Here is a 27,321-nt window from a genome sequence, read left to right as displayed (position 1 = left end):
AGCCCAGCCCGCCGGGGCGCAGCGCTCGCCCCTCCGGCGGTGGTGCCGGCGCGCAGCCCGCTCCGCTCCGGTAAGGACCGGCACCCGTGGGGGGACGCGGGGAGCGAGATGAGCCGGGAGCGGGGGAGGACGGGCAGCGGCACGGTGCTGCGCTGCGCCCCGCCCGGGAACTTCGCGGGAGCCGCTGCTCTCCCGGGGCGGGCCGGGCTCCGCGGGGGCAGGTGACAGCCGTGCGGGACTGCCCGCGCCCCCGCCCCGGCTCCGCAGGGCGCTGGGACCCGGGAACGGCCGCGGGCGGGGCAGCGCTTCCCGGGCAGCGCTTCCCGGGATGCTGTCGGCAGCGGCCCCTCGGCTGCAGCCTGAGGCGCTGCCCCTCCCGCCCCTTCCCGCTCTGCGGGCGCGGCAGGAGCGCGCCGCGGGGCAGTGTCCGGCAGTGCAGCCTGGAAGTTCCAACTCGGAGACGGTGGCTCCGCGCTCGTGGTGGCCGGTCCGACCGCCTTCCGTGAGGCGCAGGGTGAGCCTGCGGGATTCCCCAAGTTGGGGATGTGTACTTTATGGTTGCGCGGCGTTCACGGTTTTCCTTGCGGTATGGCTTATTTTTGTTGTTGGATTTGGGGTTTATTTCCCATTTTTAAAAGCGGAATTTGCTTCGAACGGTAAACAAATCGCAAAGGGTTCATATAATGGCATTCCACCACTGTTTCCATGTCAGCATTAAAATATGTGGCTTTAGGCTTTATAAATACTGAATGCACTCCTTAGAAATTGGAAGTTTTGCACTTACATCAATAGGGATTAATAATCAAATATCAGTGTTGTTTAACAAACTGTGCGTTTGTAACCTGTAGGAGGTTTATTCAAGCTGCAGTGCATACTTTTCCCGAAGAACCTATGCGCTGTGTGGTAGTTCATTTGCTTTCATCCCACAGGTGCTTTTTTCATTGTCCAGCTGCAAAAAGAGGATGGTGTCTCTTTTTTGTTGTCTTTTTATTTTAGATCTGAGAGGTTTCGATTCATAATCAGTCAAGAAAAAGTATCTCACATGTTTCTTAGAGAGCTGGTTAGATGTTTACAGATCATACACTGCCAGAGCAAAAAGCTAGCCTTTGGCAGGAGCTGCATGTTGAAAACAAAGTAACTTGGAGAATGACTGTATCACTTGTTCTTTGTGCACTAATCCTTCTTCAGCACTGTATGATTCTTTTTCTGTCTTCTAATACAAACTGAATCATTTGGAAACCGGGATATTTTGTAAAACGTTCATCTCACTATTTACAGAAGACAGAGTCAACTTTTGTGCCTTTTGGTGGGGAGGGAATGAATTTTCTTTATTATCCTATAAGGATTTTCTCGTTTCTCTCTCTCTTTTTTTTTTTTTTTTTTTTTTCTTTTCCCTTCTCTTCAGAGCTTAATCACTGCATAGCAGTTCTTTATTGGTAAGCTAAAGTGCACATGTTGTGGCTGGAGAGGAGTTCATAGACGTGTCGTTTGCTCAAGTGTAGATGACAGTGCAGCCATAGATGGATGGGAGCTCACTGAATCAAGGCAAGGCAGACAGAAATCCAAAATTCGGCAGAGGTTCAATGAATGCAAAACTAAGTAGCAAGTGTTGTTTTTCCAGGACTGCCTTTCCCATCCTGATTCTCCGGCATTTATGGTTTTCTGGTACCTTAGCTGATGACCTGTAACCTCTTCTTGCTTGTCCAATGCAATTGGAGGGGACAACCCACCTACTCTTATTATTCTATGGTCTGCAAATTCCTGCTCTGTATTTTTCAGCTCAGATGAGAAATTCAAAGCCTGTTGCCTCCCAAATCTGGCTACCAGAACTCCAGAGACTAACTGGCACAGCTGGCTGCAGTGCAAGAGCAGCAGTCCAGCCTTTGCAGCCACAAAGGGAACCTGATGCCGGCAGCGTGCTGTGCTGGGGTAGCCAGCGAGCCAGAGCTGCAGCAGTGGGAGTCACAGAGCACTGGGTGATCTGCTTTGTGCCATGATTGCTTTGTGGTGGGGATGTGTCTAGACTTTATTTGCTTCAGGCAGAAAGCAAGGAGAGGTCCTGCATCTCCATCTGTGTTTGTGAAATATCTAATGTAAGGGGAATCCTGCTTGAGCTCTCTCAGCACTACACATCATTTCTTGAACAAGAAAGGGACAGGGTAGCTGAGCAGCATTCTCTGAAAATACAGGAACACAAAATTCAGTAGAGGGTTACAAAGATCTGTTTGGTGCAAAGCAGAAGGAATGCATGCAGTGTGTGAAACTTCAAACATGCCTTCCTAAGCTTTTGGGTGGCAACGTCACTTCTGTGGTGGGTTCCTGTGTAACTCTTATGTCCAGGCTTTCTACCTCCCTATTGCTACCTTGCTGTCTCTCCTTTGAGCTGGTGGCACAACTTCGTGTTTCATTAGGCTGTTACCCTCAGCTGAGCCATCAACCTGTGCATCTTGTCTGCTGTGGCCACAGCTGGTGATTTTGCTTCCTATGCAAATGTTATATTTGGTAATTAAACCTGTGCAACGCACCACTGGTGGTCACGCCACGTTGCCCCAAGCAGTGTGCCATCACCAAGGAGGCAGGGCCATAGCTCCATGCAAGACTCTGAGGATAGAATCTTCTTGCTACAGCCAAGATGAGGAGGTTTCTGTTCTCTTACAAAAATGTTGTGTTTTTCTCAGCAGTGGCTTTAACAATCTCTGTCTCATACATAGCAACTGATGCAAACATGTTAGCAGAAGCCATTTTTAAATCAGTTTCCTTACCCAGGGGAAATGTAGTATAGACAGGGCCTTCAGGAAACGAATAATTAGGTGACCTTTTTCCCCCCAGAATATCAGGTCTGTTTTATGTAGAGCTGTTTGAAGTCACACAAATTCTCATTACTCTCCAAATCTCTAACCTTGCCTTGTTTAAGATACCTTTTAGGAAATCAAATCAGTGTTTCAATCTAATTTCCAAAGGCATTCAAACACATGGTATGTGTGCTAACTTGTTTCCTCCAGCATTAACAAATGTAGCAAATTGCCAAGCTATTTGCCTTGAGGAAAACTATGATGTTGTACAAGAAGATAAAGTATTTTTTTCCATCCAATTTTAAACATTAGAAAAAGAAAAGAGAGGTAAAGTTATCAGACCACATTAGTCCAGGATATAACTCCTTTGATGCAAACAGTGTTCCCAAGCAGATTGCCATGGTTTTTTGATCTTTTCTGGGACTTTTTAGTCACGCTGTGATCTTTTTCAGTCACTTGATGTGGCTGGATGGTGACTGAGTCCCCTTGGCTCAGATGAACTTTCACTGAATTTGATGCAATTGAGTTTACCAAATATGAGAGTAGAAAATATACATGGAAATAAATAATTTGAGGGGCTTATAACCCTCAAATTTTAAGAATTTTATAATGCTTATATTTTAAGGAGAGGCTGTGTAAATAAGCCAGGCACAAGAGTGCACGTGGTGCAACAGAAGCAGTGAGTGGTCTGAAACCTCTCCTCCCAACATGCCAGTCTCCAGGGAAGCAAGTGCTCCAGAACATTTAATTTTTCAAGCAGTTGTCAATAACAGAAGAATTTCTGCAATGCTGAGGAGTTTAATAATCTCAAAATTCTTAAACAAAATGCTTTTTTTTTTTTTTGTGCATCCTATAGCTCTGATAGTTCCTTCTGCTTATCCCAAGAAAATGAACATGCAGTTGTCCTTTTGTATGGAAGGCAGCAAAAGGTTCTTGTTTGAATTAGTGATAAATTTGGTTGCAAATGCATGTGGAAGGAAAATTGCCAAATGCTTTCAGAAGATTTTCATTTTGCTCAAGTGTTCACACCATGGCCATCACCATGGTATTTGATAGCTATCCACTTTGTTGTGTACATTGCAGCTTTAGCCTCACATTGAAGGGTCACACTGGCATATCTTTTTTTCCTGTAGTTATACAGAAATAACAATTTTTTATGTAAGTTACTTTCCTTTACTGCAGGTCTTTCATTCTGATGTTTATCCAGCTAAACAGTATCAGAATATTTTTTACATGTATGGTTATAATTTCTGTGAAGAATCAATGACCTAGCTTGATAAATTTAAAAGTTCAGCAATAAACCTAAATATGTGACATTTATTGAAATTCATTCTTTGCCATGGAGCTACTTTCTTTCAAAAATATTGAGACTAGTAAGGGATTGCATCTGCAATTGGATTAAATCTACAGTTGTTACCGTTTGCCTTCTGAAAATTGATTCCCTCCCCTCCCTGTCCCCCAGCTTGACATGCTTATTGATTAAAAATTCTGCACAGGCCTAAGCCAGCATATATTTGTTAGTGTTTGTGTGCTTCCCATGCAAGTTCAGACAAGCTTTCAACTTGGAAGCCAACTCTATTCCTAAACTATTGGAAATGGTAAGGTTCCTTAGCAATTGTTTTAAACTATATGATGACACATCTTTGAACCCCATTGTATGAAGGGAAAAATACCTTCTGACTGGAGAGAGGTTTCCTGTTTATGTGTGTGTTTGCTGGAATTAAGCCTTCCCCTGTGTGTTGGCTGAGCATTTTTTTGTAATCCAAAATGGCAACATGGCAAATCACCTCCAGAGTTTATTTTTTGGACAGGATATAAGTCTTTTATTTTCAAAATAGCACGGCTCTGGAGTGGATGATGAAGCACAGGGGCCTCTCAGTTACACTTCTACAAACAGATTCAGTTAATTGAGGAGGCACACTTATAAAGACAGCTAGCTTTAAGCAATAAGTAATTAATTTTTATTGACAATTTTATACAACGTAAGTTGTTCACTTCCCACACAGGAAGTGTTTTGCTTCAGGCAGATTTTCCTTCAGCATACGGATATGAAATTTGGCAAATGTATTATTTATTTTATAAAATGGCTAGAATCATAGCTTTGGTTGTGACTGAAGAGTCACATAAAATTTTCTGCTTCTCTTTAGAAAGAGCAGGCCAGCAGGTGGCCTCCAGGTGGTAGCCCTACTGCAGGAGGATGGCATGTAATACCTGAAGGTTTTCAGCTGTTTAGATATGAGCAGGTGACCAGAAAATATAGCATATATAATTCTCTTGTCTCTTGGTATCTGGGGTGTGTAGATATGTGACCTTGTGGTGTGCCCTTGCACCCTACCTGCCGTAGCTGAACCTCCTTCAGAGGGGAGAGGTGATGAGACTCAGAGAGGCATTTTGCCTACAATGGTAACCATGCTGGACCACCATGAAATAGGCAATAAAGTTACAGTTATTTGTGAGATACAGTGTTAAGGCTTCTGGTTTGCATCAAATAATGCTCTTTTTAAACAACCGTGTGGGCCTGGGAGAAACCTGGAGTAATGGACTGATTACACCAAGCATTTGTTAGGGCTGAGAGCCACATGGCCCTGGTGTGGGATGTCCACACCCAGCCACAGCTTTGCCGGCTGCTACCCCTGCCCACATCTGGCAGAACATGCCCTCAGCTGAATTCCAGTCCCTATATCACCCACTGCAAACACCCAGGGCCTACAACAACACCTGTGGGTCTTAGGAAACTGGCTTTTTTACCCGTTTGTGTGGTTGTGCTACTTTCCTGGTAAGAACCCTGAGCATGACTGTGGCCTCGTGGCTGTCCCTGGGAGTTTTGCCACTGACTCTTCATGGACACTGGACTTAGGTCTGCTTTTGTGTGTGGCTGCACATATGTGTTCATATTTGAAAAATGGATTTTCTCTTCTTTGACTTTAATAGAAGGTCAATGTATCTTTTTTTGACATGAAATTTTTCTCATTAGTTGTTGCACAAATTGTCAAGTCCTGGAGGAACTATCTATTTTCATCTAAATTTTGTGGAAACAAATAATTTCTGAGCATGTTTAATGAGTTTGATGAAAACAATTATCATCTACAGTTAGAATTCCAAACTTATTTAATGTTTCTTAACTTAATGTTTCTTTTATTTCTTCATTTATTCTTTAGCTTGTCTGAGCTGCATGCTGAACCTCACCTTTCTTTTACTTTGTTTTGAAGCTAATCTAGCTAGTGAGATTTCAAGCTTGGTAGAGGTCTATTGTGCCATATGAATGCCTAGAGACATACATGACTTTTTATTGTTTTGTCTTTAGCTGTATCATAAATAAGTGGGCATTTTGGATTGGTTGACCCAAACTAAATCACCAGAATTTTAGGACCATCAGAGATATTTATTAAGACATTGGGGTTTGTTTCTCCCCGCCTACACACCCACATCATGGATGATCCTGTAAGAATAAAAGTAGCAAGTTTCCAAGTAAGCCCAGCATTCCAAGTAGGCCCAGAGAAAAATCCCAAATCTGTGGATTGTCCCAAAGCACAACTAGAAAAGGACAAGCTGAAATAACTCTACAAGCTTCCTTTGTCTTAGATATATGCTGGGGTAACTCTGGGTTGGATTGCTCTCTTTGTGACTGCTCTACATTTAAAATTGTATTAGGACTTCTGTTATGGGAATTATATATCCTTTTATCTGTTGCTATTATACATCCTGTTATATATCTGTTAAGGGTGTCTTTATATGGGTATTATTATATATACTTTCATGTGTCTTCTCATCCAAATAGATCAGATTCTGTTAGCACTAAGAAAGCAGGATAAAAGAGTGAGGCAGCCTTGCTGAAGACAATGAAAGGTGTTGGTAGTTGAATTAATGTTAAAAGGTGATTAATTACCCTCTCCTGATGTCACTGAAAATGTTAAATTAATTACTTTAGTTATACTCAGTTTTCCTGTCTGCTTCTAGGAGTGGGGTACTAATTTTACATGTTATATATTACTGTCCTGTAAAACCTTTCCTTTAAACTCTTTAGGTTTATTGCTTTTGCTCTTTGGATTAGAGGCCAATATTTTTCCTGAGGGAAAATATTTCTTTTTAATACCCAGAATTCGATATCATTCTTACAACTGCTCAAAGTTGAAGTAAGAAAAAAATATACAATTGCAATATTAATAATCTTTTAAAGAGTAGGTATAATGCAAACAGTAATGGGCTCCAGTAAGCAGTGAGCCAATGTGGAGCTTCCTGTGTGATAAAGCTCTTCTGCATCAGAGAAAATAATCCAAATTTCACCCTAAAAAATGTATTTATCATCCATTTAGATGAGTGGAAAATGTTGTTCATGTTTGAAGATGCAATTTAGCTTGCAGCAGATGACTGAAAACTGTCTTAACTCTTGTTTAACTCTTCAGATGAAGGAAAAGAAAACTTTGATGAAGGAAAACTTTGAACACTTTTCTTTTGTCTTCCTATATGTGTTCAAGGAGGAAGTGCTGTATGATAATGAGTTTTATCACTCTGTGTGTTTGCAGCACTTCCAAATAGTAAAAAAGGGTGTTTCCCCAGTCAGAATATAGGTGCCTTTAATAAAACTCAGGGTGTAAATTATATCACCTTCAGTGGAAACTATGCAAGAGTTGAAAACAGACAGAGGACCTAGATGTGCACTGTGTCCTTATGCTTTACTCTGATTTCTTCATTTCCTAGTATTTAGAGTTTATTAAGCCTATTGTAGTCAGAATCTGAAATTCCCAAATGTCTGTTTCTCCTAGTGTTCCAAACACTGGCCTTACCAACAAATTACCAGAGCACATGACGTGGTGGCAACATTTCACTGTGTCCTTTTCCCTTCTCAGAGGATTAAATAGTTTCTTTTCTGGGAATGTCCTCTTCTGTGACATTTTCAAGATCTTGTCAGCTCCTCACTATAAATTTCCACAATGGGAAAATCCTATTGAATCTAGCAAGGGAATCTTACTATATGTTTCTGAATTATTCTATGAAATTTAACATTCAGCCTGTTTGTGCTTCAGAACTGCATGTTAAAAATCTCATTACATTTTATCTTCCATTAAATCCCATAGAATTCAGTTATTATTTCTATCAGATTCCATTTGATTTTTGTCCTTTTTATCCTGACCTTATGTATACAAAAGAGAAGAATGGCAAGGCATGTCCATTTGTGAGAAAGGGACAATTCTCTCCTTCTCCTGGTTATATTCAAAAAGACCTAACCAACAACAGTCACCTTTTTTTTCCTGGTTGACTATGGAAGGCTGCATGAGAGGAGGTGTTCTGAATGCAGAACATGCTAATAGAAGTTGAGAGAGGTGAGAGCCAGACAGAAGGTAAGTAAAGTCAGCACAAGCTACATGAAATCACAAAAATCATTAATGACCTAATTGCAGGTCTAAGAACTGAAGCCCATGATTTTCATTCAGGGCTAAAGAAGGGAAAACACCTTGTGTGGTCATTTTCATTTAGAAGGCCTGTTTTCCAGTTCTGTGGAGTTTTCTCTCCTTCCTCCTGAAAGCCTTAACAAAAATAAGTATGTATTTGCTCTTCTTCAGATGTAAGCTGCCATGATAAAATCAGATGGGGTACAGCTCAGAGACAACTTTGCTGCTTTCTGAAGATGGCTGAGCTGCATTTCTGTTTGTTTGTTTTCAATTGCCAGCCTCTGTCTGCAGGTAAGGCAGAATGGCTGAAAAGTTCCTCTCACTGCAGTGGGAGAGATCCCTGCTTATCTGAGCAGAGTGTGGGCACCCAAAATCCCCTGCAGTGCACAAAAATAAGGTAACAAGCAGCGAATTGTTTTCACAGTACAAAAAGCCTTTCAGGAAGCAGCAAGGAGCAATAAGAGGTGGCTTAAAAATAAGAAAGTACCCCTTCCCCATCTGCAAGAGGGAAATCTAAAGTTATGTTATTTACCGAGACCATCACATGCTATTAACAGGGGTAAAAGCCCATCAGTCAAATATTTGACTACTCATGGTTTATAGGGATTTCAAAGACTTATGGAAAGATAATGCCTTTGTCCATTAGCTGGTTACTTAGAAATGCAGCGTTGGTTAATTCAGCCTTTCTGTAAAGAGTAATTATTATCTTCATTAACAATATATAAGATTTTAAAGATTCACTCTTCTGCACCAATCATTCCTGTTACATCTCCATATCTCAGTATTTACCCTGTATCATCTATTGCTCATTTTAAACGAGGTCGTATTGAGATTCTGTCATTGCCACAGATCTGTCTTTCAGCCTGTTTTAAGCACCCTGTTCTCTAGTCCTTAGTCAGCTCTGCTATCACGGGAATCAATGAGACTAATGTTTGCATAGAGACTGTGGAGTCAAGTCTTGGAAAAGATGATGGCTTCAAAGTGAAGGAATGTAGCTTATCCTGACCAAGCTTAGGTCCAAAACCAGGCTTTTCTGTGAAAGCCAGGTGTGCAAGAGTTGAGATCTGTCCATCCTCACCCAAAACAACTGTATTTTGTTCAATTAAAATGCTTCATTGAGTAATTATTAATCACAAGTAGTCCATATTTTTTGTCTTAACACAACATATATATAACACTATATATAACATATATAGTGATAATAAATAATACAATAAAATTTGAATATTTTTAGTAGGACCAGGGATGTAAAAGAAAATACTCCTACTAAATGACAGTGACCTTTGTTCAGTGTCCAGAATATTGAAATTAAATATCAACTGTTTAGTAAAACATCATGCTCAGGAGCAATTGTTTCACCAATTTCCAATTTAACCACTGCCATTTTATTTTTCTTTTGGATAAGCAGACCAAGCTTAATATTATGGGGAAGATCCAGACAGGCTGCTTTGGCATATAAAATGGAGTTTAGAGTGAGTTCAGGGCACAAGTCCAACAAAGGGATCTAAAAAGCTAGCACTCACTGGCCACAAAGCTCTCAGGTGCTTAAATTAACCAGTGTCTTCACTTTGTGTTGAATATTCCCTGGATCTCACCTGAGCTGGAGTTCTGGAAGAGAAGACAGGGCAGTAAGAGACTCTCAGTCCTGGCTGGGTTACAGCTCCCAGCCAAGCTCCTTTGCAGTGCCCAGACAGGATGGAGCCAGGCACAGGTCCTGCTGCTGAAAGGCAGCCTCCAGCACCACACGCCATCCCCTCTCTTCCTCCCAGCTGGCTTGGCTCCAAAGCATCAGGACAACTTTGCCTAGGAGGACTTGCATTCCACAGTCTGCATCTTCCCACCAGGACAGGAAGAGGAGGAGGAGAGTGAGGAATGGCCATGGGGTGGTGGATTGCTGGATCTCGTGGCAAAAGGGCAGGAGAGTGCAGACAGGGGCTGCAGAGAGAGGGCAGGGGGCGAATGCAGCAGAGCCAAGCCCTAGTCACAGATTTAGACCTTTGGCCAGCCTGTTCATGCAGGGATGAGAACCACGGTTTTAAATCAGCCCCTTAATGGCAGGCACCATTGTACATCTCAGCCTTTCTGTGCTATGCCTGTAGTAAACACCAGCGCTAAGCCTTTTGTGTTTTGGAGGTGTTTTGTAAGAATGGATTCATTCTCCTCATTTCACCCCTATGAGAAAGGTAAATACCCTCTGAAGTTTGAAAACAGCCTCTTTGCTTATCTCACAGACTCCTTGAATCTGGCTCCAGATTTCCAAAGGAAGCATTCCAGGGTCTGAACAAGTCCAAAACCTCATTCTGGGCCCAGTGTAAATGAGAACCTCTGAAGAGCAACAGTTGTACATTTAAGCTTCCCATATCTTTCCAAATGAGGAGAGAGGACAGGCTGAAAGGAAGTAAATGAACCAGCTGAAAAATCCTTTCAGAAGCAAACACAAAAAAGATCCCATTAGGATAGAAAAACTCAGACTGCTCAGCCATCCCTGAACTCCTTCTTCAAACTATTGAGGTTTTCAGCATCTTCTGAAGGTCAACACAATATTTCAAAATAAAAACTGTGGCTGATGGACCCTTGCTGAGGGACATCTGCCAAAAAAAAAGGGAGCTGGGGCTGCTACAGATCAGCCACTTTCCTGATTGCAGCTGTGACACTGTTGCCTCTGGTGAGAGCCAGGATGTCAGATAGGCTGGTCCCAGGCCATTTCGGGATTTATGAACACCAATACCATAAAGTCCTTGGAAAGCTATCATGAATCACAGGTTCACAGCAAGGCAGCCGTCATGCCAATGAGTCGTCATTAACTCCGTTTCTAAACTGAGTGAAAGTAGGGCATCAGTTAAAGTGCACTGCAATAACATAAACTTACAGTGACAAAAGCAGGGTCAGCATTAAAAAGAAAAGGTCATAACCTCTTAACCAAATACAGATGGGAAATGAACACTATCCTTGACATTGTTCCTGTTTGATTATCAAAAAGCCGCTATGAAGCTAAGTAGACCATCAGGTTATTAACTTTGGTATCAGATAATGTATGAAGCTGAGCCATAAATAAAGACCCCATTGCTTTCACTAGCAAATTTACAAACACAGCCAATTCAGCTTTGTTTGTAGCTGTTTTGAGTGTTTGCACCACAATTTCACTTGGGGTAAAGACCACCAAAGCTTTGCATAGAGGTGGTTTGTGTTTGGCAGGGCTGATTATCTCAAACACAGCATTACACAATCATGGTTATATATTGTGAAGCCAGCTTGAGCATGGAAGGAGTGCAGTCTGCTTTCCAGCACACATGCAGACAAAAGGATTGTGCTAGAACAGACCAGTTCAGCAGCCCCACAAAAGTTCCTAGATGCAAGGAGATGACTTGGAGGCAGGCCTAAGTCCTCTGTACAGTGCTGACACAGGTCCACAAACAGAATTTTTTTTTGTTTTTCCTTTCCCTGGACAAGCCACCCTCAGCAGGCTGAATAAAGGAGAGCTGAGGGTCTCATTCCAGCATTTGGGCCAGTTCTCCAAATCTGTGAGCCCAGCTCACTTGTACAGATGTGCTGATCTTGTTGGGACACTGCACAGTTTGACCATGACATTTCAGCTTGACAAGCTGTGTATCAACAAGGCATCAGCAACCTTTTGGAAACCCTAAGTTTTGCTGCTAATTTGCCTTGTGGTTTTGGAGACACATTAACCAAGAAGGGTGAAGTCATGGCACACAGTGGCACGCTTTATGTGTGCCCACCAAGCAGAAAGCTGCTGTCTGACACAGTCCTGCCAGCTCTTTCAGAGGAAAACACAGAGCCAGCACAATTTCTTTTGCTTAGTATCCTCGGTATTTGTACCACACCTTGGAAGAATTCAGGGACTTCTTGGGTTTTAGTTGCTGATATTATTATATTTACTATGACATTAGCAGGAAACTTGGTAATCTGGTGGGCTTGTAGATCCATTGGTACCATTCTAATAAAATATACCTTATCATCACTATTTTGGTGCAGTTGTCCTATATCATATAATATTCTTTACCATCGGTATCGATTGACATATAGAACTTCTTTTTTTTCTTTTTTTGTAAGAGATTAATGTTTGGCTGTGAAGAGTTATTATCTCAGGGACTCCTAAGAACCATTAGCAGCAAATGACAATTAAACTGCAGGAAATGTCCTGCATCAAGATCATTCATAATTGCTGTTAGAACATTTAGATCAAATCTGTATGCTGTCTTGGTTACTCATGACTATCTGCCTTTTAATCTTTTTCATTTTTATGACCCACACCATTCCTTTAATTATCACAGTATGGAAGGCTGTTAGCTTTACAAGACAGGAAAGGTTTCCAAAATATGCTCTGCATTTCAGTACAAGAATTCAGGTAGACAACCATAAAACATAAAGTAGGAAATCTAAGTGCTGAGACTAGTTGAGGGAATTGAGCTAAAACTGTGCTTACAGCCAGGTTTGCCAAATTGGCTCTTTACAAAAGGAGGAACTACATTCCAAGGAAATTACACTTGTCCCCATTCGGTACAGAAAACCACAAAATGCTTAGACTCATGCAAAGAAGTTGATCAACAGGATCAACTCAGAAATGCAAGTAAGTTTCTTTCTCCTACTATAAGGTGTTTTTATCACACCAGAAACAGACTTGGATCTTGACCCAAGCTTGTGTGATTTCCTCAGTCCACCAGGGCGTGTCTGCATTTATCTCAACTCACTAAAAGTTGGCAAAGGCCTTTGGTTTGCATATGTGGTGAAAATAGGTAGGAGATGAATTAGTCTGTTCAAACATGAAAAATTTGAAGTGACAACCAAATATCTCCATATGCACTAACCTGAACCAGAAGACCAACACTGCCCTGTGTTATAGTCATGAAGTGTGCTATATCAAGCATAGCATGTTACTCTACTCACACACACATAGCTCTTTCTCTAGTTGTACTGAATCTTTGGACTCAGTGAGATGTTCATATGTCAGTTGTCAGGCTGAACTGTTTGCTGTCTATGATAAGTCTATGCTAGAACTGGGTTTATTTTATTTCAACTGTAGTAAAGTGCCACAATATTATCAGTTATTTTCTTACTGAAGTTCCACAGTTGCTGACTTGCATTTCAGGTGACCAGGATGGAGAAATTGTGTTGTTCAAAGTTTGCTTTCTATTTTCCTGTTATTGTTAAACAATGCAATATTTTTTTTAAAAAAAATCCATCCATCCTTATCATCCAGATGTGGAAAGCTTCTATTTAAAGATCCAAATCAATCCGCAAATATAAACATGAAGAAACAGTGAAGGTTCTACCTTTTTTGGGGTATTTCCTTCCTGGTTTTCAGTTATTCTATGTAGATTTTAAACTTCTAGTGCATGTTCTTTGTGGAATTGATTCCTCAGCCCTTAAAATTAATACTACTTCCTCACATGAGAAATTTCAGTTGCAAGAAATGCTATATTCCACCTATTAAATTAATCTTTTTGAGCAATATATAGCCCTTGATCTGTTCCACTCATTTGTAATATGTCAGTGAGTGTTTGCTGAGGTTCATTACAAAAGAACCAGTAGTGTCATTGTAGCCCATCACAACAAAAAATGATTAAATAAATCCAGTTGTGCTAGAGACCCATGACATGAGTTGGCTTTAGGACGTTGAGTTCTGAACCAAGTTTCAAATAAAATACTCTACTGCACTGCAGGACACCTCCAAAAAATAAGTCAAATGAGTGTAAGAATAGCATTTTCTCCACTGCAAAAGCTAGATTAGTGTTCTTGTGGTTTAAAGCCTGTTAAAAATAAATGTGCTAAACAACAAAAATGTTTCTTTTCATAGCTGCTGTGAATTATAATGGTATATTGGACCCAGCAATGGACTATGTATATTAAAGAGTGTGTTTTATGCAGGGATAATTTAAATTCCTTTTTTATGTGTTTGAATATTGTAATGAAAGGCTTACAGATCAGTTGAACCTGTTAATGAAAGCAATTTTTTCTTAACACACATGACTGCACTATGTATGTAGAGGATTTAGTTAATGGTAGATCCTCCAGCAATTGCCTAGACTGTGCCCTGCCCAACAGCTCTTCCCCATCAGCCATCTGCATGCACACACACCTCTTGGAATACCATAGAAACCTCCCAGCTCTGCTGTGAATGAATATAGGACCTAAATTGCTGCTAATAAGTTTTTTATACGCTGGAAAATTGCATTGTGCTAGAGTGCATACCATGCTGTAGGAAAAATTATGTTGCGACCCTAGTCAGGATGAGTGACCTAACCTAGAGCTGAAAAAGTGTTGTAGACAGGGGAACATGAATTTTAACTCAGAATTCAACTTTTGAATTCAACTCAGAGATAATTTGTTTGCTGCTGATTTACTCAATTTTCTTGCTCTCTCTGTTGTCATAAGGTAACTAAGTTCAGATTTTAAAACTTTTTTTTTTTACCTCTGAACTTAGAAAACAGATTACCCTCACTAGGTGTTTTACATATAATCAACCTTGTGTACAGATGCAATTGGTTAATTGAAAAGTCTGATGAGGACACATCCATTGTGAGCTTAATCTGTTGAAGCTGATGCCAGTGAGGTGACAGATTTGCAATAGCCTATTAAAGTTGCATGGATGGAGCTGTTATCATCACCCCCTCTCATTTTCCCTGTCCTCTTGAATGATGATGCTCTCTCCATGGCATAGCCTCTGAACTACAGGGAATCAGATCCTGCACTGGCACAGATTTTAATCCAAAATAGCTAAGCAAACTGAAGTGTCAGGAGGAGTAGTCATTAGGGTTATTCTATATAAATTTGCCACCTCAACTCTGTCTGAGACCAAAGTAACAAGATGTACTGTCCTACTGGAAAAAGTATAAAACCATACTATCAACTTTAAAGAGGGTTGCTGAAAATAGAGTTCTTGAAACATGAATTAACATGGCTGTGCTGTTAGCTAACCTGAAATGACCTATCTGAGGACTAAATATGTTCCTGTACAAACACGCTCTCTGTGGGATAGAGGACGCTGTCATTTCCTTTTCTGTAATAAAGCAAGGAAAAATGAGATGCACCAAACAACCTACAAAACGCTTTCATGTCAGCATGTTGTCTGAGCTTGTGCATATCCATGGAGTGCTTGTGATTAGAGATAAATGGGACCCAAGTTTCTGAAATGAGGGAAAGGAAAACACTCGTGGCTGTGTTTTCTGGCTTCCTTGCATATGCCAGCTTGAACATTATTCCACAATAAGGCCAGGCCTGACTTGTCAGTACAGTCACAAACAGTGCAAAGGAGAGACATGATAATATTTACAAATTATCACCCAAATCATAATTAGAGAGAATGAAACTTGTAGGAAGAAGATTGCCATTGAGAAACTGTTAATGGTACAAAAACACTCAAAGCACCAGCCATAGCACTTGAGGTTTCCAATCACGCTAATATGACACATCATTACCAACCATTTGCAATGGTTAACCAAAATCTGTTTTCTCATCAGTTTTACTGGCTCCTATCTGATGAGGGATGGAAAAATGAGCACATCATGACGCTGACTTAAAAAATATCTCTTACAAAAGGAATAATCCATGCACAGCTATTGCTCTCTGGTAGCTATTGCAGGCCAAAACTTACAAGTCATCTGTAGACACATGAAGGACACACACACATGTCACAGGAAGGTCACAAAAGATTGAACAACATCCATCATTCAAACCATGTAGAGAAACAAAAGGTTTTCTTGTTTTCCTTCTGCAACTGATAGACAGCAGCTAGTTCTTTGACCTGTATCTATAGTACAAGTATTTGAGTTCTAATTCATCAAAACTTTTTAAGTCCAACAAGTTACATTTGAGTGTGTGCTAAAGAAAGCTGTTGGAACTTTGAAGAGAGGAAAGACTGAATTTTTAATTCACAAAAATGTATCTGCTCCTTCAGGATGTATTCAGGTGAAGTGTATTTGCAGTGACCTGGCCTGGAGGTCACAAAAGAGAAGCTCTGTGCTGGAGGTTGGAGTGTCAGAACAGGGAAAGAACCTGGGTAAGGTGCAGATGGGAAGAGGCACCAAATGTCATGAGACTCTGAGTAAGAAGCAGCAGTGTTTATATGATGTGAGGACTGTAAAGTACATAGTACTCTTCACATGATTCCTGTATTTTCCCTAAGCTATAAATGTCTCACCCTAGGCCATGCTTCTTCTGATACCTGGCACCTTGAGAGAGGATTCACAGTATGCTGGAGACATGGACTGTGGAGAACCATCTTCCCTAGAAAGCTGCCCATAAATCTGAGCCAGAGCCTCCCTTTGGTTGGAACCAGAAGATTTCTCTCTGGGAGGATGCTTGAAACATCTCAAAAGTATACAAAGGAAAGCACTTTGAGACTCAAATAGAAGAGGAAAGATGACTTGGTTTTCATTTATTGCTCATATTTTCCTTCCTATAGTGGTAAAATAAAGTACCTATTATTCCTGGCATCCTTTACATCACACTGAATCCCACATTTGTTCTTACTATTAAATTTTCCATTCCAGCCTCACTTGCTAAAGTAGTCTAAGGTGGAATTTTTTGTCTCCAGAGCATAGATGAAATCAGTGGTGTTTTACTGAGTGTAGGCAGAGCAGGAGGATACTGGCATCATATCCCAAAATATGGCTGGAGTGAAAGAATATGTCAGATAGTATTTATGGTTCTAAATACCCCTGCAGTACACACTGGTACTGGTTGTTGGACAGCTAGGGATCCTCTTTTTCAGACACTGAAAGAATAGGGACAATTGTAAACTGAAGACTGAGGGACATATTGGGTGGGAAATGTATTTGGGAACATTAAAACAACAACATAGCACAGAGTATACTGCAACAAATAAGGTGCCTGTCAAGTAACCTTCCTCCCATCTTTTTTTCCTGTGTTGGTAGTCAATCAGCCTCATCCTCATGCAACTCTTGTCCCTCCTGTTGCTTTCTCTCTCCACTGCAGGGCCACCTCTCTTAAGTGGTTTTTAAACTTATTGCAATAAACAATATACCTACCTCTGCCTGGTGTCAGAAATAGAGAACTTTTGGAAATTTCTGCTTAATCTACTATTTGTCAGAACATGTTGACTCATCAGAAGTGAACCTGCAGGCATGCATCAGTTTCAGCAGTTTCTTGGGTGGAAGTGCTGGTTGAGAAGAGGCAGACAAATCACACTCCCACTTCCCCCAGTGCTGGGACCTTCACTTGGCACTGGCCAGGCAGGATGGGAACACGATTGTTCTTACATCATGTGTGACTTCTGGGTGTTTTACACAAGCTTTGAAAGCTCTTGGTTTCATCCCAGCACAGACCAGGAAAAGCTTCATGATAGCAAGATGTTATAGAGGATGAGAAGACAATTTCCTGCCCTATACAATATGGAGGTCAGCAGTTTGTGTACTGGGACTGTTTTCTAATTTTAGCAATATCCCTACTCTTTTTTATTTTTCATTCAAATGTAAATCAAGGTTAGATTTGTTTCCAGGATTCTGTTATCAATAATTAGTATCAGAAAAATGTTACTGATTTGAAGGAAGATCTTTATATTTCAGTACAAGAAGTGTGACTTGTTTTTACCAGCTAATACTTGCAAATAGCCTGTGTTTCTGATTTTTATCCCAAACTTTCAATCATGATTCTTATCAGATAACAGGGAGGAAGAACAGTTAGTTTCCAAAACCTATTATTTTGGGTAATTAAAGAGGTAAACCACAGACAGAATTCAGTGGATGCTGCAATAAAGCACCACAAGGGTTATTGATGGATTGTTTTAACCAGTCTAGTGAAAACACTGGATATATACACAGCTGAAACAGCTCTGCTCTATAGTCATATTTTCATTTTGCATAAAGTCCTAATGAAATAAAAAGTTGCTACACATTCCTATTATTCCGTTTGTTATTTTCGAGGTCATCTATTTTAAATTCTCTTGGTGGTCACAAGCATTTCTTGATTAGCAACAATTGCCTAACTATAGTCAAACTAGAGGGATTTTTCCAAAGTATGTGATCATATTGCTGTTAGAATGCATAATTGTTTTCTCCATGAAGAAGCTAAATTTGGCTTAGCAACTGTGTCATGATGTTGATAGAAAATGTCTGGTGTGACAGGGCATAGTGTGGATACTGCGCTGAAACGCTCATAACCACAGTTCATTTCATTGATCTTTCAAGGGGGTGAAATATCACACAAGTCATCTGCCTTTGGTTTTTCAAGCCACATCAAACAACTGTGTGGAGACAGAAAAAAAAGAGAGAAGTGCTAGGTGGTTTGATTTCATCGTTAATGGCTGTAGGTCACTTGATAGCCCTTTGTTTACAATACAGCGATAGGCCTGTATCTTGTAAGGCTCACCAGAGTGACTTACTGCTGTGGTACAGGGCCTAAAATACAGCTTGCACATGCCAAGCACCACATGATGCATAGAATATTCTAATAATACATTACAAAGCCTTGTCAACACTAGGGAGAATGACTATTCCAAGAAGTAGGGCTGGCTGAAAAAAGACATTCTTTTTTCCAAACTAGGCCTTTATGAAAGACAGTGATTTGGGGAGCTGGAGGGAGAGAGAGTGGGGTTTCCTCCTTTGGTCTGGTGGAGAAGTGTCTCTTCTTTGGTTAATCAAAAATATCAACAGAATATAAGTCCACTCCAACTCAAACCATCACATTATTTCATGTCTTTTCTGTTTCTTACTTTTGATCAGCTGTTCAGCTCCTTGAGAACTTGGCAAATATCTTATATGCACACATTGATGTGCTCCAGCTGCATTGTGTGCTGTTGTGTCCTAAGTGTCTGGGTAGTTTTGCTTTCAGCTATGTCTGCACCATCCTTTTCTAAACCATATCAGTCAGCTGGTTAAATGCCATTGTGGAAGTAGTCCTCTCTCTTTTGCTGCTTTACAACATGCTGAGGTGTCTTGAGAAATTCATCATAAGAAAATCCTTCTGTGGATTGTTCTAAAGGCAGTGAAATGGGTACCCAGAAAGAACAGTGATTGTAGCCATTTCTAGCACAACTATTATGACACTAAACAAGGTTGCAACACTTCTTAAACTGAAATAGTTCAGCTACTACATGCAGCCTAGAAATGGATTTCTGTTGTCTGATAAACTGATGGTTTAGTATATGGAATATAACCAGTTTTTCCATTAAATATATTTTGACAGATTAGATCTCTGACAATGAAGCCTTTTACTGCACATCCTTCTGGGTTTATCGTGTTCCTGTTTGCCTTGCTGCAGAAGAGCCATGGACAATGCAAAGAAGCAGCTAAAAAATCAGAGATGAATCTTGGTGTAAAATATGATCTTCCTAACTTCATTGCAGACACACCAATTCAGAATGTAGTTTTATACAAGCATCATGTTTATATTGGAGCAGTCAATAAGATTTATGTACTAAATGAAACTCTCCAGAACATTTCTGTGTACAAGACTGGGCCTGTTTTGGAGAACCCTGACTGTGCACCATGTGAAGACTGCCGAGATAAAGCCAATTTATCTAACAGCATATGGAAGGATAATGTCAACATGGCACTGCTTTTAGAAACTTATTATGATGATCAGCTCATTAGCTGTGGTAGTGTGTCCGGAGGCATCTGCCACCGTCACATCATTCACCCTGACAACCCTGCTGACATTGAAAGCGAGGTGCACTGCATGTACTCACCCCAGGTGGATGGAGAAGCAGATAACTGTCCTGACTGTGTTGTTAGCACTTTAGGAACCAAAGTTTTGGTGACCGAAAAGGACAGGTTTGTCAACTTCTTTGTTGGAAATACTGTGACATCTACATTTCAGCCTCCCCATGTGCTGCATTCGATATCGGTTAGAAGATTAAAAGAAACACAGGATGGTTTTGAGTTTCTCACAGATCAATCTTATATAGATATCCTCCCTCAGTTCCGTGACTCGTATCCCATTAGGTATGTCCATGCCTTTGAAAATGATCACTTTGTCTATTTTTTGACTGTACAGAGAGAAACTCTTGACTCACAATCTTTTCACACTAGAATTATCCGCTTCTGCACTTTAGACTCAGAGATGCGTTCCTACATGGAAATGCCTCTTGAGTGCATTTTTACTGAAAAGCGAAGAAAGAGGTCCATCCGGAAGGAGGTATTCAACATTTTGCAAGCTGCCTATGTAAGCAAGCCTGGTGCAGCTCTAGCACATGAAATGGGCCTTGGGCTCAATGATGATATCCTCTATGGTGTTTTTGCACAAAGCAAACCAGACTCTTCTGAACCAACCAACCGATCTGCTGTCTGCGCCGTCTCTGTGCGAACCATCAACGAGTTCTTCAACAAGATTGTTGACAAGCAGAACATGAAATGTCTCCAACACTTTTATGGGAAAGAGAGCAAATACTGCTTGAACAGGGTAAGTGATAATTGATTTGTTACATTTTGGGACTTTTGTTCTCTCTTTGCCTATTCCATTTCCAGACATCCATCCCTTCAGTTTCAGTTACAAAATGTAACTCCCTGATCATTGCAGATTCCTCAGCATTGCTTATCTCTAAAAGGATTAGTTCCTGTAAATTGAGTATAAAAATCACTGAGGTCCTTATGGGGCTAAAAAATGTATTTTTTTGCTTGCAAAGCTATGATGCAGCTAAATGGAACATTTAGGCAGTTATTTCTTTTGATATTTAAAAAAAAATCATAAACTTTCATATTCTTGTGCACTGAAGAGTCCCTGAAAAACATCACATACTTTAAAGTATGTTAATGCTGAATCACTGCCCTTCTCAGAAAAAAAAATGAAAGAGCTGGTTTTGAATATGCCATGAAAAGCCAGATTGTAATGTAGTTACTCATGCTTGGTACAGAAGCAGTCCGACTGACATGAGTTTTCTGCATGAAAGAAGTGTCAGTGAAATCTGTATCTGAATGAGGGTTCAGGTGGTCTCGGGAGAGAGGGTTGCATTTCTGTACACCATGACTTCAGGAGGTTGATCCTCTCCAACCATATGAAATACTGTGAGCAGAGGAAGCACAGAAGTTTTCTTTTCACCTTCTGGCCAGTATCTGTGCTGGTTTCAGGTCTTTTAAAAGAAATACAGAATCTCGGAATTGGGTACTTTGAACAGCTGCTTTGAAACATGAAACATTAAAACTTACAATCAGTCACCTGCTTATGAAGAAGACGCTTAAATATCTTACCTGGGGAGCTTTCTTTTCTCCAATACAAGAAATTTGGAGCTCAGAGGTGGCATGCTGCCTTCTACCAGAGGGCCAGAGCCTCTGTGGTGAGGCAAGGCTCAGCCAATATGAGGCCTGTGTCAGGACAGATGAACAGCTCAACCTGCATTTACAGGCAGATGGTATCTGCCATATCCCATGTTGGGATAGCTCGAAGTGAGAGTGGGTGCCTTCTTCACCCCAAATATCACCAGTGTCCTCTTTAGCACAGCTGCTCAGCACAGGGCATCAGGTTAGGATGTTGACACAATGCCCTGGTTGGAAGTGGGAGTCTATTTTGTCAAAGAGAAGGGCTGCTCCCCACTGCAGAGGTGACACAGAGCAGTCTGGGGAGAAGAACCCATTACAGAGACCCTGTGGCTTCTCCCCAGTTGCAGGAACATGCTCAGAGGAGCTCTGAAGTGGACTGAGCATAACCATAGCAGCCTTGGCCATTGGGGGATGACTCCTTATAGCAGGTTCCAGGTGCTCAACACAGATGTAAGCATTGCCAGTGCATGCTGATAGATCAGCCCAGGAGACATAGCATTTCATTCCCTTTCTTGTGGGAGGGGAACAGGCAATTTTCAGGAACTAAAAACAAGTTAGCAAACATTCATCACAGTAGCTTATCTCTCTTTACTGTGTTATTGTCCTAATTTTTCATTTCAGGTAGTAATATCCTTTTATTTTTCTTATTTTTTTATTTTTTTTTCATTTTTCAGTTCATTTTTAACAAGAAATATTGTCCTTCTCTGAAAGTACTTTATTCTGTATTCCTGGGGTATATGATTTGTGAATGACTGTCTTTAAAGCTCGTGGCCTTTAACTTATCTCATTCTGCACTTGCCTATACACCCATTTCATAAGGTGATCTCTTCAAAGCAAAGTATACTGTTAAAATATTGACAGAATAATTTGCTGCTTTTTACATGCTGTGAAGTACTTTTGTGTTTCAAAAGCTTTTCCAGAGTCTGCTGCTGCTTTGCATATCAGAATAAATGTCTTATACTGCCGACATGTTTATTATAGTTGCCTATTTTCAAGAAATGTCATCAGAGCTCTGATTTCTGCTACATTAAATTGATAAAGGGAAAAATGTTTCTATGATTTCTTGTGGTTCTTTTAAATGGCATAAAGGCTGTCAGAAATTTTTGCCTTGATTGTTTCCTTAACACTGAAATATCAAGACTGTCAAGCTTTGCCATTCCATTTCCTTTGCCTTGTTCCAGACGACTCATTGAGGCTCCAGTAAAAAGTGTCCTTTGAGTTTTTCAGGCTTCAACTGGACAAAAAGATTGGCAAGAATTTGCCAACCATCCTTTATACACCTGTTTTTCTCTGGTATATAAAGTAGACCTGAAGGGTTGGAATGTGAAGGAAAGGAAGGAGCATGCAGAAGAAGAAAAGCACGTTATTTTTTATGCTTGTCCCAAAAATGTCAAATCTGGTCTTTCCTGATTTTGTTGGAGATTAAATAATAATTAATAAAAAAAGAGTCTCAAACCCCTTAACTCTTCTTAGGCCCTTCTTTGTACATTGTAAATGTGTACATGAGGACATAAAACATTTTTCCCCCTTTTTGTAAGTCACCTTCAACTTAAAAGAAAGCTTTTATAAAATCTGAGAGTTTGTCACAGTTTATTTTTGTGAAGTTCAAAACTTGTTTTTGTAATGTAGCCAAGATGATCTGCCTCTTTGATGTCCAGAGAATAAAACCACAGACGACTCACGCAAGTGAAAGGCACTGACCACTGAAAAATTAAGTCATAGGACAGTGAAAATAGTCCAGCAGTGAATATGGTATACCACTAACTTCAACATTAAAAAGAAAAATGAGCCTCTTGCACTCTTTGCAAGGAAATGCTCTCTGATAATTTACAGTTAGAGTCTGATTGATGAAAGCCATTTCATGTTATCAAAAAAAGTCCCATAAGACAATTGTACATAATTTTGTTGGACTCGGGGTAGTCCATCTTTTCAAGTGGCAGTCCCTAGAGACTGTTTAATCTGAGGTTTCTAACGGTAGAGTTAGATAAAAATAAACCTGAATGGTACATCTGAAACACTTCCTCAACTTGTTCTTATCATATTTAAAGCAAAAATAAGAAAAACTTTCACTCATCTTGATGTGGTTGGCAAAATTTGTTCTGTTTTGGCCTTGATTTCTAAAGGAATGAAGTTTTATGTGGTCGTGCTATTTTAGGTCTGTCTTTCTGTTAGTTTTCCTTACAGCCTCAGCAATAAGAAACTTTAAAGATGTGAATTCAGGTGTGAATCCAGACACAGGTCCCATATAGGCTCAGGATATGGAAACTGATGAAATTTGAGGAGTACCTGTCTAAACATCAGAAGGATTCACAAGGATTGAAAAAGATATTGCTCACCCATGGGAAAAGTCTCTGTTACAACTTAATTGAGGAGCAAAGTCAACCAACCACAAAATATAAATCCAGACACAACTGTGCTTTACTTACTCCAGTGCTCATGGAAAATTTCATAAAATCAAAATAAAACATTTCCAGTTGTGTTTAAGTGTAATACATATTAAGCCAAAACCTGGGCTCACTGAAGTCAGGGTTAGGAAAAGTGAATCCGATGGAGCATCTGATTGATGTCAGATGTACTGCAGCAGAGCTGTGACCAGTTAGTACTGCCTAATAATTTCCTTCAGTGAGGAGCTGGCTGACACTTAAATGACAGCAAGATGGAAACAGAACTGGCTTTGAATTAAAAGAAAAATTTGGAGTAATAGTAAGGAGGTTTTATTGCTCGAGTCAGGACAAAGATATCCGAGAGGTAGTTGCTGTGGGGGGGTTTTGAATCACTGTGCAGGAATCTCCCACAACAAAGAGAAAACTGGTTGTAGTCTTTAAGCAGGGTTTATTTGGTCAGTTAGTCATTATCAGCTCCAGTGTGGTATCCTCAAAGCAGAGGTTTGCTTAGATGAGGAGACATTTACTTCATCTGCAGACATAGTCCAATAGTGTGCATCTTTACTGTGGATTAAATGGGATTTTTAAGGTGAGGAAGATGAGTTGATTTTAGCCTTGACAATCTCAACTATACAAGTCAGTTGTCATTAGATAGATCAAAATTTTACAAGCCTTTTTTATCCTTTCTGCATCTCTTACATACTAAACAATTGCAAACCAAATTACCTGACGTTAATCATTATGGACTTACATGATAAAACACCTATAAAAATGAAATCCAAATTCAGTTCTGTAAAGATCTTATGTCTTTATTTTTTCTACAGTGAAGTTCAGGTAAAGGCCTAAAATACTTAGACCTTAAAGGAAAAGAGAAACAACTGACAGGTTTTTGCCACCTCCCGTGCTCCCAGGAAGTTAGACTTGTCACAGCTCCTGTGAAACAAAGGCATAAACAGTTGGAAAACATGAAAGGAAAACAGAAGATCACCAAAACAAAAAATAAAGTGAGGGTAAAATAAACACATGGTGATGCTTCTTTATTACCATTACACACATGATAGATGAGTAAAATTAGGTTATGCTTATATTGTAATGGAAGAAAATAATTTCTGCCTTCTATCAGGAAACCACAAAGGCACTTATTGATCTGTCCTCTTAAGGCTGTGTCTAAGAATATTTAATAAAATAAACAGAGACAAATAACTCTTTTGAGGCCCTTTAACTGCAATATTCCACACCATTTGGCATAAACTTTTGGCAGGTTTAAAAATAACACCGCATATCTCTGATTAAAATATGTGGTTGTAAACTACTTAGATAATCTCACAGCATGGAGATGTTTTTATATTGCAAGTAGGATGTGACAGAGTATTTTCCCTAAAAGTCAGGCACCAGAATCCATTAGATTAGTTCAGTCATTTATTCCTCTGGAAATGCTATATCAGACGGCATACAGCACTCTGCCTGGGCACAAAATCTGTTCACATTTGTATGCAAGTTCCTCCGTGGGGTTCTGACGTCTCAGAACAATAAATGAGGAGGTCAGAATGATGGGCAGAGTGCACTGGCACTTTAAGACACGCTTAAACCCTACCAATAAGGGGATAGGCTGCCTCAGAACATTCCTGTTCTGTCCTCACTGTCTCTCTGCCCTAAGTGCTGGCAGTACTGGGGGTCTCTGCTGTGCCTGTACCAGTGGAGTGCAAGGCAGGGTGTGCTCACCAGCAATCCCCTCCACCAGCAGGTACATGGCCACCTACCCACCTGGCCATGGGGGACCTGACTGGGGCAAACAGCCTGGCATAAGGGATTGCAGGGAGAGTCTGGTCTCCAATTAATCTGTGTTAAAGGAGGAACACCGGTATGAGTTGTAGAACATGGGTGTGGGTCTGGGTAAGGTTATCTTGGGCTGAACCAGATTTGGCAAACACTTGTCTGCAGAGTTAGGGGCTGTTCCACCTCTGGGACTGGCCACATGGACACCCACATAAGGGAGTTCCTGAGAAAAAGACAAAACAAGGAAAAAGGCAGGTCAGGGAGTTTTTTTGGAAAGTACCTCACCACCCCTAGTGGTAGATACCTTTTCAGACTCTTCTGAGCCCCAGGTGCTATGGAGTTTGGGGGCTAACCTCTTAGATGGCTGCAAAAACTATAGTTTTCCTTCTCCTGGTGCCCAGTTGGGGACCTATCTTTCCTTGGTTCTTAGTGCTGCTGCTTTTTATCATCTTCTTGATGAAAGCTGGATTTCTCTGTGAAAAAGTAGAATCCGTTAAACTACCATTTTCTGCAAAGGGCACAGCTTTATCAGCCAGAGTTACTAATAATGTTCCATTTCCAGACTTTTTAATCAAATTCTTCCACTGAAGGCAGGGTTCCCTATCGGTTATTAGTGTGGAAAAGTGACTCTGCTGCTTTTCTCTGGAATTGCACAGATATCATTTCAGGCAGAAAGTAATTTTTATTTTGTTAAAATGGATGTCTGTTCATGTGGTCTTTATGTCTCAGTTTCTGAAGGCCTTTAAATAAATCCAAAGACTAGAACTGGACAAGGTATAATTTTCTCATCCTGTGTAGCCTTGCAAATTAGAAAAATTTTACAGTCCCACAAAAAGAGATGTCCAAAATGTATACTAGTAGTTATATAATACTAAGTACATTCCCTGAAGATGTATAATATTCAGATGTGAGTCTCTTTTCCTGGGTTCAGACCAAATTCTAGGACTCCTTAATCCCAGATTAAGTTCACATCAAGTCTGCTGATGACTATTCTGCAATGAGGCCATCTCAGCCCCTTCTGAAAGATCTGCTTGGATTTCTTTAAGCAAAATTTAAGCAGAGAAAGAGAAGCTGATTATGCAGTGCACTGTGTGCAGATCTAAGTCCTGGATTCATCCCACCTGGCTTCGGTAGGTGCTTGACACATCTAAGCTAGCAATGAATTTTTCTCGTGTTCTGCTGCCAAACAATGGGGAGACACATAAGTCCTGACAAAGCAGACATCTGCCTTTCAGCTCACTCAGCACCCACCTTACCTCAGCAGTTTTCTACTTACTCTACTTATTCTGACTCAGGACCACATCTGGCCATCATTATTGCTCACTAAAGCAACAGTAGGTAATTATTATCCAGGAGAGAGCTTTTGAGTGTTACTCAAACTTTGTAGGTGGCATGTGGGTTTCTGATCTCAGACAGCTTTTGCATCAGAGGTGGAATTACTCCTCATTTCCAAACATACAAGTAAAACCAGAATCAAATCCCACAGTAAATATAAAAAATAATAATAATGCTGAGGAGGAAGATCCATGGCATAAATGGTTCAGAAAACAAGTGTAAGCCATACGAAATTATTATTTGCACAGTCTACAGGGTGTGTGAAAACAAAAAAATGCAAGAGAAGTGGTCTTGCAGTAAGTCATAATGGCTTCTTAATTTCTGTAGGGCAGATGTCACCTTCTTTTGTACACAGCCTGTGGAAATGAGGGTAGATTGCATGATTTTCTTCTAGTGTCTTGACTTCTTTCTG

The 27,321-nt window shown here is 40.4% G+C and overlaps 1 protein-coding gene across 7 annotated transcripts in view; it reads left to right on the top strand.

Moving 5' to 3' along the window:
• MET (MET proto-oncogene, receptor tyrosine kinase) overlaps nt 1-27,321 on the top strand; it is an 89,691-nt gene continuing 62,370 nt past the window's right edge. Inside the window, exons 1-3 of one of the 7 annotated variants that reach the window (XM_033514456.1) lie at nt 1-70; nt 16,346-17,559; nt 19,346-20,560. In XM_033514456.1, coding sequence (XP_033370347.1) covers nt 17,524-17,559; nt 19,346-20,560 — 1,251 coding nt within the window. In that variant the 5' untranslated portion in view covers nt 1-70; nt 16,346-17,523. Of the gene's footprint in view, nt 71-377; nt 587-16,345; nt 17,560-19,345; nt 20,561-27,321 lie in introns of those variants that run through there. The other 6 variants (XM_033514458.1, XM_033514457.1, XM_015628905.1 and 3 more) reach the window with 6 other exon arrangements.

Source organism: Parus major, chromosome 1A, assembly GCF_001522545.3.
Source record: "Parus major isolate Abel chromosome 1A, Parus_major1.1, whole genome shotgun sequence".
Classification (NCBI taxonomy): Eukaryota; Metazoa; Chordata; class Aves; order Passeriformes; family Paridae; genus Parus; species Parus major.
This window is presented reverse-complemented; position numbering and strand designations above follow the sequence as displayed.